The sequence below is a fragment of the Rhamphochromis longiceps genome, linkage group LG14, assembly GCF_057381845.1.
Source record: "Rhamphochromis longiceps isolate RC_006_pf linkage group LG14, R_longiceps_female_GT1.1, whole genome shotgun sequence".
Classification (NCBI taxonomy): domain Eukaryota; kingdom Metazoa; phylum Chordata; class Actinopteri; order Cichliformes; family Cichlidae; genus Rhamphochromis; species Rhamphochromis longiceps.
The window spans coordinates 18,039,381-18,053,336 of NC_140570.1; the positions used below are offsets into that span (position 1 = coordinate 18,039,381).

The 13,956-nt window shown below is 37.9% G+C and overlaps 1 protein-coding gene across 1 annotated transcript in view; it reads left to right on the forward strand.

The window, feature by feature from the left end:
* Window positions 1-13,278, forward strand: part of smtla (somatolactin alpha) — a 69,281-nt gene extending 56,003 nt beyond the window's left edge. Inside the window, exons 2-5 of the mRNA XM_085380448.1 lie at window positions 7,409-7,599; window positions 8,944-9,057; window positions 11,705-11,884; window positions 12,261-13,278. Of these exons, the coding sequence (XP_085236574.1) occupies window positions 7,465-7,599; window positions 8,944-9,057; window positions 11,705-11,884; window positions 12,261-12,455 (624 nt within the window). The 5' untranslated portion in view covers window positions 7,409-7,464 and the 3' untranslated portion in view covers window positions 12,456-13,278. The remainder of the gene's footprint in view (window positions 1-7,408; window positions 7,600-8,943; window positions 9,058-11,704; window positions 11,885-12,260) is intronic.
* Window positions 13,279-13,956: the final 678 nt, after the last annotated feature.

The window sequence follows — 13,956 nt, forward strand, 5'->3', positions numbered from 1 at the left end:
AAGCCCATAGTGTCTTAGCAATGTGGCCCTATATAGATAGGGGGTTTGGAGAGGAATCAGTAACCTTGGTTTGTCAAGGGAGTTTAAGTGTGCAAGAACTAAGAAGTGTTAGTGCTAGAGCAAATATCCACAGGGTACATTAAGAGGAAAACAATAAACAAGTCAATACAAACCAAGTATGTAAATAAATGCAATGATATGTATGTCACAATCTACGATTACACTAATCATCACAGAAGAAAGAGACACTGTGATAAGCATCTCATTCAGAAGCAGGATGACATTGAATTTCAATTTAAATCATTGAGCTAACAAATCCAGAGACAGTGTGGCTGTCTGTCGCTATGCGTGCACCCTGAGATGGACTGCTAACCTGGGCGAAATGTACCTTGTCTCTTGACCTGTCACACTTAAATTGAACTCTTGCCCATACATTTTGTATAGACATGTCCAGTGATATGGATCCATATTTATCTTCCACAGCTTCTTCAAAATGTGAAGTAGAGCCCCTTAGCAACTTGTATTATTATTACTACAGCAAAAAAGTGATGAAAGACAAAAAAGTGTAGAACTGGATACATTCCAGAATTGCGCAGCTGTGAGACAAGGAGTCGCTGGGAGACAGAAACAAAAGCATCAGAGATATGTTTTTCATCTCTGTTTTAGGTTAGCGTACACAAGGTTTCTTGAATTGCCTCAAGAAATTCCTCCTGCCATCTAATTACAATAAAGGTTAATTAAATTCCACCTACTCAAATAATCTATTGGTGTTTGCAAGGTAGCTTAAAAGATAAAAAAAACAAGATCCTCTCTTTTGCTCTTTAAAACCCCAGAGAGAGGGGAAAAACATATATTTTGTTGAATTGAGTAAACTAATTACTAAACATGTGAGATAAATTTGTGTCACTCTTGGCAGTCAATTTTATAAAAGTAATTGTGAAAGCTCCACAAGGTACAGCCAAGATGCATCTTCAATTCTCATTCCAAGTGTGACTCCTTAACCTTTTCTTAAAAATACAACGACAATCAGGTTAGTCTTTCAAAACATCATCCCTCTTGGCACCATTGGGAGGATCGTGTTTTTCTTGACTTTTACTTTTAAATGAAGAGAATTTGGTATATCTGCATCTTTAAAGTGGACATGAAACAGTAAACATGTAAAGGAAAATTTACACCATAGAATCCTGTTCTTAAAAATGATCATATACTTAACACTGTCTGTGATGTATGTGCAGCGCCATCTTGTGCTAATACAGATTGGGAAGTCACTGAGTTGGCTGGTTGGTTGCTGCTAATAGACTTACTTTAGTTCATGTTAGCTAGCTAGTGACAGAACTGATAATTTAGTGGAAAACAAGGAAACTAAAAGTCTATCAGGGTCACCTTTTGCATTGCTGCAGCAATGATGAATTTTGTGTTTTAAAAAAACATGAATTAATACAGTCGACTTTCCCTTTAGCAGTAAGTAGCTGTTCATTGTAACAGGAAATCCACCTGTTGGCTGTAATAGCTGTGTTTGTAGAACACTTTATAAGTGAGAACTGTGTAAAGGAGAACCTGTTTGAGTCAGATTCACTGGACCAACAAGCTAAAGTGACACTGCCCCCTCTGTGAGTGATTTTTCCTCATCAGTGAGGGGCACAGACCAAGTGTATTAGACTGATGTCAGAATCTCACAATACGTAACACTAACTTTGATAAAGACCTCACACAGAATGCAGAAAAAAAAGCGATGTACACATTTACACATGTGGCACAGTAAGTCATTAGAAGCCAATTTCTTCCAATCAATTTATATTAAAAAATGGTCACAGCTACTTATCACAATTATTGGTAAATCACACAGTTGTAAATATCTGCCATGCCTGCAGCTCTGCAGTCAGCTGATTTAAATATCACTATTTAATTTTTCATTCTGTTCTCTACTGTCTTTCCTGTTGACAGATGTTTTGACTGTGTGTTCATGTAGTTGTAGCTGTCGTTGTTTGCACTGTTTAGGTGAAAAGTCTGTCATCAGCTGTATGCGAGACTTGGTCTCTATGTTCTCTCTCTTTATTGTTGTGATTAACTAACAATCACTAAAAAGTAAACTGTACCTTTTTCCCAACCTTCCTCAGAAGTGTCTGCCAAAGCACATGGATGTTTTGCTCAAACTCTTGCTAATGTTATGCTAATGTTATGCGGGGCCCCTAGTTGGGATTTGGACAGTGTATACTTCTCACCATGGCTTTTCTGTCAATAGGATTAGTCCTCTGCCTTCTTAATATTGGCTGGCAGAGCAAGTGGACATTTTGCCCAAAAGAATCTTTAACTGTGTGATCTATGAGTTTTGTGTGAATGCAGGATACTGAGTTGTATTAGTGCCATGTCAGGACATGGCAGAAGGCATTTTTTGTGCTTTTGGCACACAGTTGACATCCATGCTCACTCTACCATTTATTTCTTGGTGATCAGATCAGAATAAAGTGGTTTGCCCAAAAATCCTGAGCTACCCCTTATTTCTTCATGTTTTACTGCCAACCTCATTAGAATTATATGCTGCATTTCCATTTATGTTTGAACTAATTTCCTATTTTCCCATCTAACAGTGTTGCATTTAACATTGCTTAACATTGCTCTAGGGCAAGCACATCTCCATTGATTGCAACACAAATCCCCAACCGTAGTCCTGCCACACTATAAAAAAGTAAGGGACGAGTTTACAGATCCACTGATCTGTCAAAAATTATTTTTCTTGAATGATTCATCCGGTGCTGGAGTGAGGTCAGTTCTAGCTAATTCTAGTCAAAGCTATTCAGCTAATTACAGCTGATCACACCTTTGCCACTGCTCCTTGCCATCACCACAAGTGATTTATACTTAACAAATATTACCACAGGTGAAATGGGGCTACACAGGCTTTACACAGCCACAAAGTTTTTCAACTTTGAGACGTTTACAGTCACTGACAGAGCTGAAAATCTGTTTTTTTTTCATGCATGTTTATAAAAAGTAACTTCTGCTAAGTATCACTTTCCAATATGTGTTGTGATATTGACTGTGTGATTGAAGGAAAAAAAGGGCGTAACAGGAGGGGAGCAGTAGGGCAGTCACTTACTGCTACTTCAGAGTTCTCTCTGTAAACAGCAAACCCGCATTTCCTCTTATCTTGCACTTAGCAAACTAAGTTTTCATTAAACCTTTCTCCTTGAATATTTTAAATGACAAACAACACAAACTTTGGCTGCAGCAACAATACCCTACTCATCAGTTTAATTTGCTTGGGAGTTCCAAATAAAGAACTATTCTTCTCTATTCAAACTATTGCTAACTACACACATCCTCAGATATATTTGACATGTAGGACTACCAAGACAGGACAAAATAAGCACAATAAAATATATTTGCAGTCAAAATTTAATCAACATAAATTTAAGTTGCACAGGATAGCTGTTAATGAAATAATCCTTGACTTGGTGCCAGATGAACAGCATTCAAGCCCTTCATTTTGTGGGACTGCAAGTGTCCTTTAGTCTGGCATTGAAATCGAAAAACCTGCTTACAGCAGTTAGCAATTCATTTAGATGATGACTCGTAAGACCCAAAAGCTGCCAGCCACTAGCAACTAAACAGATTAAGTTAAATTAATTCTGGTGTACGCTGAGGCTAGTTCAAGTTCATTTTACATTGTTCAAAATTAAAAACGCAAGTGCTGAAGCGATGAATGGTTTTGATAGGAAAGAGCTGGATTTGGAAAAGATTATGCTGATATGAATGCAAAATGCAAAAAGGAAGTAATAATCACAAAGAACAAAATCATGTGCATGGAACAATTAAAACACACTAAGTTAATCAAAGAAAATGCAAATTTATCTCATGTTCAAATAATATGTGTTCAGGGCGAGTTTCTAATAAGATGGTGGACGTTGCCCTAACGGAGCTCCTCCTAGACCTGGATAAGAGCACCAATGAGTCTATGGTGCTCTATGGCCACATCATAACAATAAGGACTTTTTCAATTGGATTCAGGTCTGGAGAACATGAGGACCAGTCAGTGGCATCGATCCTATCGAGATCCCACATGCACATCCTACTGCAGCTGGAGAAACCCAGCTATTATCCTGACAGTGTTGGGAAGGTTACTTTTAAAATGTATTCCACTACAGATTACAGAATACATACCCCAAAATGTATTTTGTAACGTATTCCGTTACGTTACTCAATGGGAGTAACGTATTCTGAATACTTTGGATTACTTAATATATTATCATACTGTTTACAACTACATGAATGTGATTTATTACTATTACTGAAGGTCCGCGGCGCCGAACCTTAGTAAAGGGACCTCTGACTAATACGCTCTGCTCTGTGTCAGCTAGTAGCTGAAAAATACCTTTACTTTGTTGTGTGGGTCAACTGTTCTTGCCAGAGACAGAGAGAGGCGTCGAAAGACTGCTCCAACGGAACGTATTTTTTCGGAGGAAAACACGAACACGGTGTACAGTCGAGTCTTAATAGCTTACTTACAACCGGGCTCGTCAGGCACTCTTCTTGGCTGAAGTGGTTATTATTATATTTACATGCTTCCATCTCCCGTTTCTGCTCGATGTCAACTCCTACTTTTCCACTCTCCTTTTTCTCCCTCCCTCGCTCACAGACACATAACGGGTATGGCAGTCCATTCTCCCTGCACGGACTACACTGCCTATGAGGCTACATTCTTTAGGGCTATGCCTGTAGCATTTTGCCTATTAGCTTAGCACAACAACAACAACAACAAAAAGGCGATCTCTCACCCAGGAAACACACAGTCGCAGAAGAGCCGGGGCCACCCTGAAACCATGGCAACCGTAACGCTGCCGCCTGGAACAACGGAACGTAGCTGTCAAACAAAACCCAAACAGTCCTGACCCACAACAATATGAAACAGGGAAATACCGCCGTGTAATCCATTTATTTCAACAATGTAACTGTATTCTAAATACCACCTTTTTAAACGGTAACTTTAACGGAATACAGTTACTCATATTTTGTATTTTAAATACGTAACGGCGGTACATGTATTCCGTTACTCCCCAACACTGCATCCTGATAGCTAACAGTTCTCAGGGTGCCATTGGCTAGTTAGTGGAGTGGAGTCTGAGGTGAACAGTTTGGTCAGAAACATGTGCATTAACTGCTGAAAATAATTTTGTATGGGTCTAGCAGTCCTGTTTCTCCCTGCCTGAAGAAACAGAGCTGGTGATAATCCTGGGTTGATGCCCTTCTATGATCATACCCAACTTTCCATATGATTGTGCCCATCTTTTGGATCTTTTGGAGACTACGGTAAGGGACACTCAGGAAGGATAAAAGGAAAGCAGCAGTTGTTAGCCACCACCTGCAAAACCATTTTTGGGAATATCTTATTGTTGCTTCTCCAGTGTACCTGTTATCACTAACATTTGCTACAATACCCTTATGCTTGATAACAGGACAACTATCAGTAAACAACGCAAACAATTTCCTGCATTTATATTTTCATCAGTAATTGGCTGTAGCGCAGGAAGCACAGCAGGTCACCTACTAATCGGAAGGTTGGTGGTTTGATCCCCATCTGCTCCAGTCTGCATGCTGGAGCAGACCTAATATCCTTGTGCAATCTCTGACTGTATGAATGCATGAGAATGTTAGATAGAAAAAGCATAGAAAAAAGTGCCTGTATGAATACGTGAATGAGGCAATTTGTGTAAACCGCTCAGATAGAGTAGAAAAGCAGTATATAAGAAAAAAATTCTAGTATTGGGAATTAAATAAAAATTACTTTCTAATTAAATTAAGACTGCTTATTGCTGTTGCAAAAAATGTTAGCACTACTTTTTTGGTAATATGAATAACCAGATTCAGTTTTATTTATCAGTGCAGGTGCACAAAAAATGCTTGTCTCTTGTGAATATGTAGCTTTTTCATTACAATGATTGAAGGTGAATCTGTGAAAGTTTATTCTGCAAAATGGCCACAAATTCCTTTTGGGTAATTATGTCAAACTGAGTGAAAGTACCCTGATGTCAAAAAGCCATGAGTGTAACTGTCATTCAGTATCATATAAATTAAAATCTTTTGTACCCAATGTACCCAACAGATTGTAATAAATTTATTTTATCAATAGTTACAACTAGGACATTTAAGAAAGCAGAGAAGTATGTTGAGGGAAAACATGGGGAAGGAAAAAGAGGAGGTGTATACGAAAGGCGACAAGAAAAGAACAGAGGTTTATATTAAACAGGCTCACATACATAAAAGGAGGCTCCAGGTATCTTGAATAGCAACCACGTCTGTGACGCTGAATTCAGTAACTTAACACCCGTCAGATGCTACTTCCTGAGCCTCTGATTGTCTGTGGCTTATGCTTAAACATGCTGTTGTGTGGAAATAAACATGTGAGGACAGTGTCTTAAATGTCATCTTGATTTCTGTGATTTGGGTGGTGGAAAACCAAAACTCCTTTAATTAAAGTGTTAATTGTATCTATATTTTTTAAATTAAAAATATGATTATGATCTACTGAATAATAATAAATTATTTTTATTTAGTTCAAACATTTTATATCACATGCAATCAAAATACACAGATTAACTTATTTACAGAAATTGTTTGCAACTCATATCCAGTAATCCTACAATCTGATTACCGTTAAAATTAGGTAATTTAAGGGGCAGGTGTAAGTAGTGCAGCAAATGTCTCAGGCAGTAGAAGAAAACAGAAAACTGTAGCATTCAATGGAGTTTTCTACACCTACCTATGCTGGCACTCATTTAATGGGTTAATGCGTACACTGTATATAATAAAAGGAAGATTTTTTTAACCTCCCTTCTCTTTCAACTTTTGTTCGATGTATCTAATCAGTCTTTATTGCCAGATTATTGATCAACAGACATGTATCTGTATTTATTTGTTTGTTGTAGAGCCTTTTTTCACTGATTTTAGAAAATATTCAAATAAAAAGACTCTGGACATCAGATTTTCTTGAGCTATAAGCCACCATCATTCAAATGAAGAACAAAGCTATTTGCGAATACAATGTGTCCCATCTCGGTATTATGCATGAGAAAAGAAATGTCTTGGTTTGGGATGACCGGTATCTTTTTACAACAACCTACGCAAGACTCAAATGTCTTTTTCTTTATTCATGGCCTGATCAGGCTTTATAAAGAAGTCAGCATAACACAATAGCAAGAAAAACTTGAAGACGACAGATAGAATGGGCATGACTGGTAATGTATCAAAAAAAGCCCCAATTTTTTGTAATTTTCTTTTCTGCTTTTCTTTGTAATTGCATTGATAGAAATGTATAAAATATATATAAATAACATATTTGATATATAAATGCTCATATTTGTTTTTACTTGTTAACGTTTGTTCCATCTGTATATACCATATGCGTCTTCAGTCATCCAGCGAGGTGTGTGGGGTCTACTGCTCTGGCCCTATATTCTTACTGTAAGCATGCCACTAGACTGTAAAGAAGAGCCGGGCAGCCTTACTCGCTGCCCCTCCATCTCACAAGAGAAACTTCTTGACAGAGTCATCCATCATGCTGAGCTCATCTACCGTGTCTCAGAAGAATCGTGTTCTTTATTTGTGAGTAACTCCAAAATAAATCTTTGCTCTTTCACTTTTTTAATGTAAAAAAAAAACAAACAAGAGCAAACAAAGCAAACAAAAAAAAAACCCCAAACTAGTTTTGATTGTTCACCAGTGCTTCTGTATTCACATGCTTGAAAAGAATATTGGCGGAGCCTAGAATGAGTTATAGCTCTAAATCACTTCTCACACTAAGATGACTTAATGCAGAATTATTTTGTCACTAGAAAGAGACTGTAATCTGAGAAAATACCCCCCCCCCCTCTCTCTCTCTCTCTCTCTCTCTAAATATATATATATATATTTATATATATATATATATATATATATATATATATATATATATATATATATATATATATATAGAGAGAGAGAGAGAGAGAGAGAGAAAGAGAGATATGAATGCAAAATAAGCACTCTGAAAAGCAATGCTATAAAAACATAGCCCTAGGCAAAGGCCACAGTGATAGCAATGCAATGTTTTTTTTTTCCATTTGAAAAGAAGTTTGCTATTACTTTTTATACAGAACATAAGTGCAATAAAACTAAGACATCAAGGTGGGAATGATACTATTTATTTGCATGTCAGAGGTAAAAAGCCATTGCTCACCAGTAAACATCTTAGTCCTTTAAATCTACATTTTTTAATAATTTGGTAAATGTGAAGCTTTGAACTTTGTTGGCTGTTTGACGATAATGCCAGACCTGTGAAACTTTTAGATACTGAGTATTCGTTGCATGACCATTCCCGCACTGCCAGTGTTCAGAGCAATCTTCTCTCTCTTCTGAGTAAAAGATATATTTAACTGAAGAAGCAGGTCTACAATGGGGTAATATGTCTGTGATAATGATACACTGCAACAGTAAAAGCACAGGTTTGGCAGTCTGTTAAATATCCTTCACTTTGTGGCTGCACAGTCAAAATGATCTTTGAAACGAGACTTTTCTAAAAAATATGCTGCACAGGATCTACAGCGAAGAGTTTGCTAGAGAACAAAATGTCTCTGTGGGGTTTTCTCTTGTGGTAAAGATTTTGTCATTGCTTTCCTGATTGATCTTTTTATATAAATGGTTGAATATCTGTTACCCCTTCTTCTGTAGACAGTAGTTCTTAGGGGTTAGGATTAGGCCGTAACTATTTTGTCATACTGGCTGAAAACAAACCGAATTCATAAGCAAATATAGAAGGTAATACTGGTGTGTATGCCTATCATTTTAAATGTGAAAATTAAACAGTGCCTCTCTTTCTTTCTTTCTTTCTTTCTTTCTTTCTTTCTTTCTTTCTTTCTTTCTTTCTTTCTTTCTTTCTTTTTTTTACCACCATTTCTGCACGGGCTACAGGAAGAGATGTTCATCCCACTCCCTTTGCGACTTCAGAGTAACCAGGCTGGCTTTGCATGTATCACCAAAACATTACCGATCCCCAGCTCCAAAAGTGAAATTGAACAGATGTCTGTAAGCACACTATGGTTGAATACCACTGTTGTTTCTTTTTTTTTCTTTGCTAACATCATAATGTGTAAAAACTGCTTTTATTTGCTTGTTCACGCCTTTGCTTTTATGTATTGATGCATATATATTACGTGCTTATAGAGGCGCTTGCATGTTTTTGTGGATTTGAATGGGTTCAACAATCTGTCTGCTTCTCGCACATATGTGAGTGAGAGTGTGGAGGATTTGGAGTGTTGTTAATGCATTATTAGTGTTGTTGCACATGCACATCCTTGAGCTCAGTTAAGCCTCCCCTTCTTTTGCAGTTTGATACATTATGTGATGTTTGCAGTAATTGCATTACAAGAGGTTTTGACTGCTGTCTAGCTACCTATTTAAGACAAATACCAGCTTGGTCAGTAGAGTGGAAACTAGACTGAGCTGCTTAGCAGGCCTGTGAAGGGTGAATTGGCTGTTCTGCAATAATCACCCTTCAACTAACAAAGGCCATAGTATATAGCAGCAATTTCTTCACAGGATCATTTTTAGCAATATTGAAACTGCTGGTTAAAAGTTATGTCATCACATAACAGTAAATGTGATCTTTGAAACAGCATATACTGCAACCTCCCATTTTATGAGTAATTTATCCTCTGCTCTTTCTGTTGGAATATTGCCTGCTCTGCCATTTAATGGCCATTTGTATGGTGGTCATTTGCACATACTTTAGAGTCTCTCCTGCTTAGGGAGATTTAAGGAGGCTCACATGCCATTTCAGGCTACTTTTGTTGCTGAATGGTTTGTAGTTAATGATCCATTTCTTAAAAGAAGTACTATATATATATATATATATATATATATATATATATATATATATATATATATATATATATATGTATATATATTAGGGGTGCAACGATATTCGTATCGATATTGAACCGTTCGATACAGTGCTTTCGGTTCGGTACGCATATGTATCGAACAATACAACATTTGTAATTTATTTTATCAATTTTCCTTCTGACGATGCTGTCTGTGTTGAGCGCTCAGTGAATCTGCGTTCGACTACTCCGCCTAGGCTGCACTGTCCAGCGCAGATCCACTGCGCTCAACACAGACAGCATAGTCAGAAGGAAGAGCGCAGGGCAAGCTAGCGAGACAGAAGTTAAGCTCTCCTTTTAACATGGACCTCCCCCACCCTCATTCAGATCTGGCGTTTGGAATTATTTTGGTTTTCATGTGACGTATGACCCTGAAGGTAAGCGAGTCATGGACTAAAGTAAAACAGTATGTTGAATGTGCCATGCAATGCTTAATTACATGGGTGTGAACTAGTGTGTTAGCGCAGTTAGCTCGTTAACGTGTTGGCCGTCTAGCCCCATGCACAGAGCGATCGGCGGTAGCTCGTTAACGGAGATTTGCCGTGTTGTGGCGTTAAGGTCATTTCAACGAGATTAACCTGAAAGCACTAGTGGGAACACAACGAATATGACTGCACATTTACGCCGACATCATCGTAGTGCAAAGACAAGTGGAAGCAGACAAAAAAAAGCAAGCATGCTACTAACTTTAGCCGAGTCATTTAGACAGCTGTTAGCACATGATTCTCCTTATGCTGCTGAGAATATAGCCCAGAAGAAGCGGATAGTATAGCTTTTATTTTGGAAAGAGCCATTTCTCTGTAATAAACTCTCTTTTCCAAAGATGAGTGATTCCTCAATCAGATACAGGGCTCGCAATATCGCTAGCCCGACGTCCCGGAGCTAGCGATTTTTTCAGTCGGGCTACCAAAATCTATCTCTGCCCTGCCCGTCGGGCTATTGTAGGAAGGAAATATATATGTCAATGCTTTTGCATTCTTTCAGAAATGTAGCTGGGTAATTATGTCATTGGCATCGGTGAGCCACTGTCAATATGTGACATATTGAAGTCGCGTTTGAATTTGCGCTTGTTTTTTTGCTTTCACTTTGCAATCGTGTGAACTGTGTATAGAGAGCGACAGCACTGATCTGTGAGTGATGATAATTTGTGCACCAATTCCTCTGACATCGTCTTATTAATCGTTAGCTTACTATGCAAACATGACAAGTGAAATCTCCCGCAGCTTACACATGTGAGAGGTTGATCGCGCAGAGAATCGCTGAGCTTATGTGAGTGCGTGTAAAAGCATTTCAGTTCTGCTGAGCCAAATAAGACAGGTCAGGGTGAAGAAGTGACAGCCAAAGAAAAGCTTACCACAAAACGGAGAAGTTATGACAAATGAGACTATAAGGCAAAAAGAAAGTGCAGCTTTATGGTTTCATGGACAAAATAATTTCTGTGGCTGCAATATGATGAGCTAAATAACCAGGGCTGCACATAAGTGGTCCGCAGGTGCGTATTCGCTGTCAAAATAAAAAACGCGCACAAGGGTTAGGGTTAAATTTAAAAACTGTACTTTTGAGTTAAAATATATATTTATAATTTTAATAAATGACAAATTAAAAAGGCATGAACATTTTTTTGTATCGAAAAAATATCGAACCGTGACACCAAAGTATCGAACCGAACCGAACCGTGAATTTTGTGTATCGTTGCACCCCTAATATATATATATATATAGACACACACACACACACACACACACACATATATTCTTTGAGGCAGACTGTAAAGCATTTCTGTCCTGCAGGATAAATGGTTGCTCCACTCTGTGCTGATGCTGGTTCAGTCATGGATCGAGCCCTTGGTCTACCTGCAGACGACACTGGATCACTACGATCATGCTCCTGAAATGCTGGTCAACAAGACAAAATGGGTTTCTGAGAAACTGGTCAGTCTGGAGCAAGGGGTGGTTGCCCTCATTAAGAAGGTGGGTCAAATCACATATCACTCACACACAAGGTTATTTTTTTAATCCTTGAGGAATTTCTATAGGGATTAATAAATATATAGATAAATAAAGATATCTATGCTGGGGTCTATGCTCTATGCAAAGATTCCCCTGAGACAATCCAGTACATAACAGCAGGGTGCAAGATTGCGTTATGCCATAACCAAGCTGCTGGTGTAATCCACATTAACATCATGCAGAGTACAGCCTGGAAGTCCCAAGGTAAGAATAACCAAGCTAAGAAGGAATGACACCTACGATCTCTGTCCAGAAGAGCGCAATCTTCAAAAAAATCATTTTTTTATATCCTTTTGTTTGTATTTTTTCTGACTATTTCTATATGCTTGCTACACAGATGTTGGATGAGGGGACATTTACTACAACCTACAATGAACAAGGCCTATTTCAGTATGATACTCTGCCAGATATGCTGGAATCTGTTATGAGAGACTATACCTTACTCAGCTGCTTTAAAAAGGATGCTCATAAGATGGAGACTTTCCTCAAGCTTCTTAAGTGTCGTCAAGCTGACAAATACAACTGTGCATAAAATATAAACTGCAGCTAATAAATAATACAGTGCTTAGCTTTAAATTAATTCTTAAGGTTGGTAGTGTGCACTTTAAGATATGACCATGCCTTAGGCGAATCAACCTTGCTTGTAATGCAATGCATTCCTTATTGATTGTTTTGGAACACCTTCACACAAAAGTAGATGTAATGCTTTGCCCTTTCTTCAACATACTGCATTTTATATTCTTTCCCTGCTTAGTTGGTATTTTAACCTTGCAAAAGAAAGAGAGAGCAAACTCCCAAAAGATTATTTGTGTGTCGAGTTGTCAAAAAAATCTGCATATCCTGCCATTGATTTCCATTTCCTTTGTTCCTGACTGGGGTTTCTATTCCTTGCTGGGTCTCGCAGTGTTGTGACTATTCTCACAGCCCCTAGAATACTGAGTGAAACTCTCATTTTTTTAATGGAGCTAGTTTTACTTCTGCGTTAGAGAAATGAAACACTTTCACCAAAAATGGGAGTCAAACAGAGAGCAATCACTATTAAAAAAAGAGAGAGAGATTTTTGATTAGCAAAAGAGCGGATGAGACGGAGACAAAATAAATAACAGTCGAATTGAAAGCTGGCGCTCTTGAAGGAAACAGGAATTATTCTGTGCCTAAATGTGTATAATTTAACATGGATCTAACATATATAAAGAAATGTGCCTTATTCACTTCAATTGTTCTGGGAATTAAACATTGAAATCTATATTCTTAGACGTTATGAATCCAGAGAATAAATATTACCTTTCTCTTGTGAACAAAAGAACCCAATAGTGTACTTTCATAGCTTTTCTTCTGTTCATTTAAGAAACCAATAAAGCAAGACAAAAAGCATAAAAGAAACATTGTTTTTAATGTGGTCGTTTGTGTGCTATTTTCTTGAGAGAGTGCATTAGACGTGGATGTGTGGCTCATCGGTTTTTACAGTCAATTCCTTGTTATGCCTCTCTTTCTGTCTTAACCCGATGGCCACGGTTCAGCGTGTAAAACTCAGTCATTCACTCGTGAGGCATCAGTGTAGCGTGCTCGTTCTAGCTGGGTCCAAATGTAAAACTGCACCACAAAACTCAAAAATACATTGCACGTGCCATTTCCTCCACATAAAATGATACTCAAGAAGGAAGATTTGTACCTCGTATATTTCCATCTGTGTGCATTGAGGAAAAGTCAAGTCAGAATTTATGGAGGAAAAAAAATAGATCATACAGAGCATAAAACAAATTGATTTGGTCCCTTCTTTATATAAAACATTTTGTTAATTGTCGGCTTAAATAGCTACTGTTGCATGTGATGCTGTAGAACTGGTGAAATTTATTTCAGCCTGTTAATAACGCAGCCGACATACCATTTTCCATCTGTGAATCTTTGTCTCGTTCCTGATTGCAACCAATTCCAGCCAAAGCCTGTGTGGCCCAAAATAGACAGTGCTCATCCCTTGTATCCTTGAATAAGAAGCAGTGGAGGGCAGCAGAGGAGATAAACCTCTTGTTGTT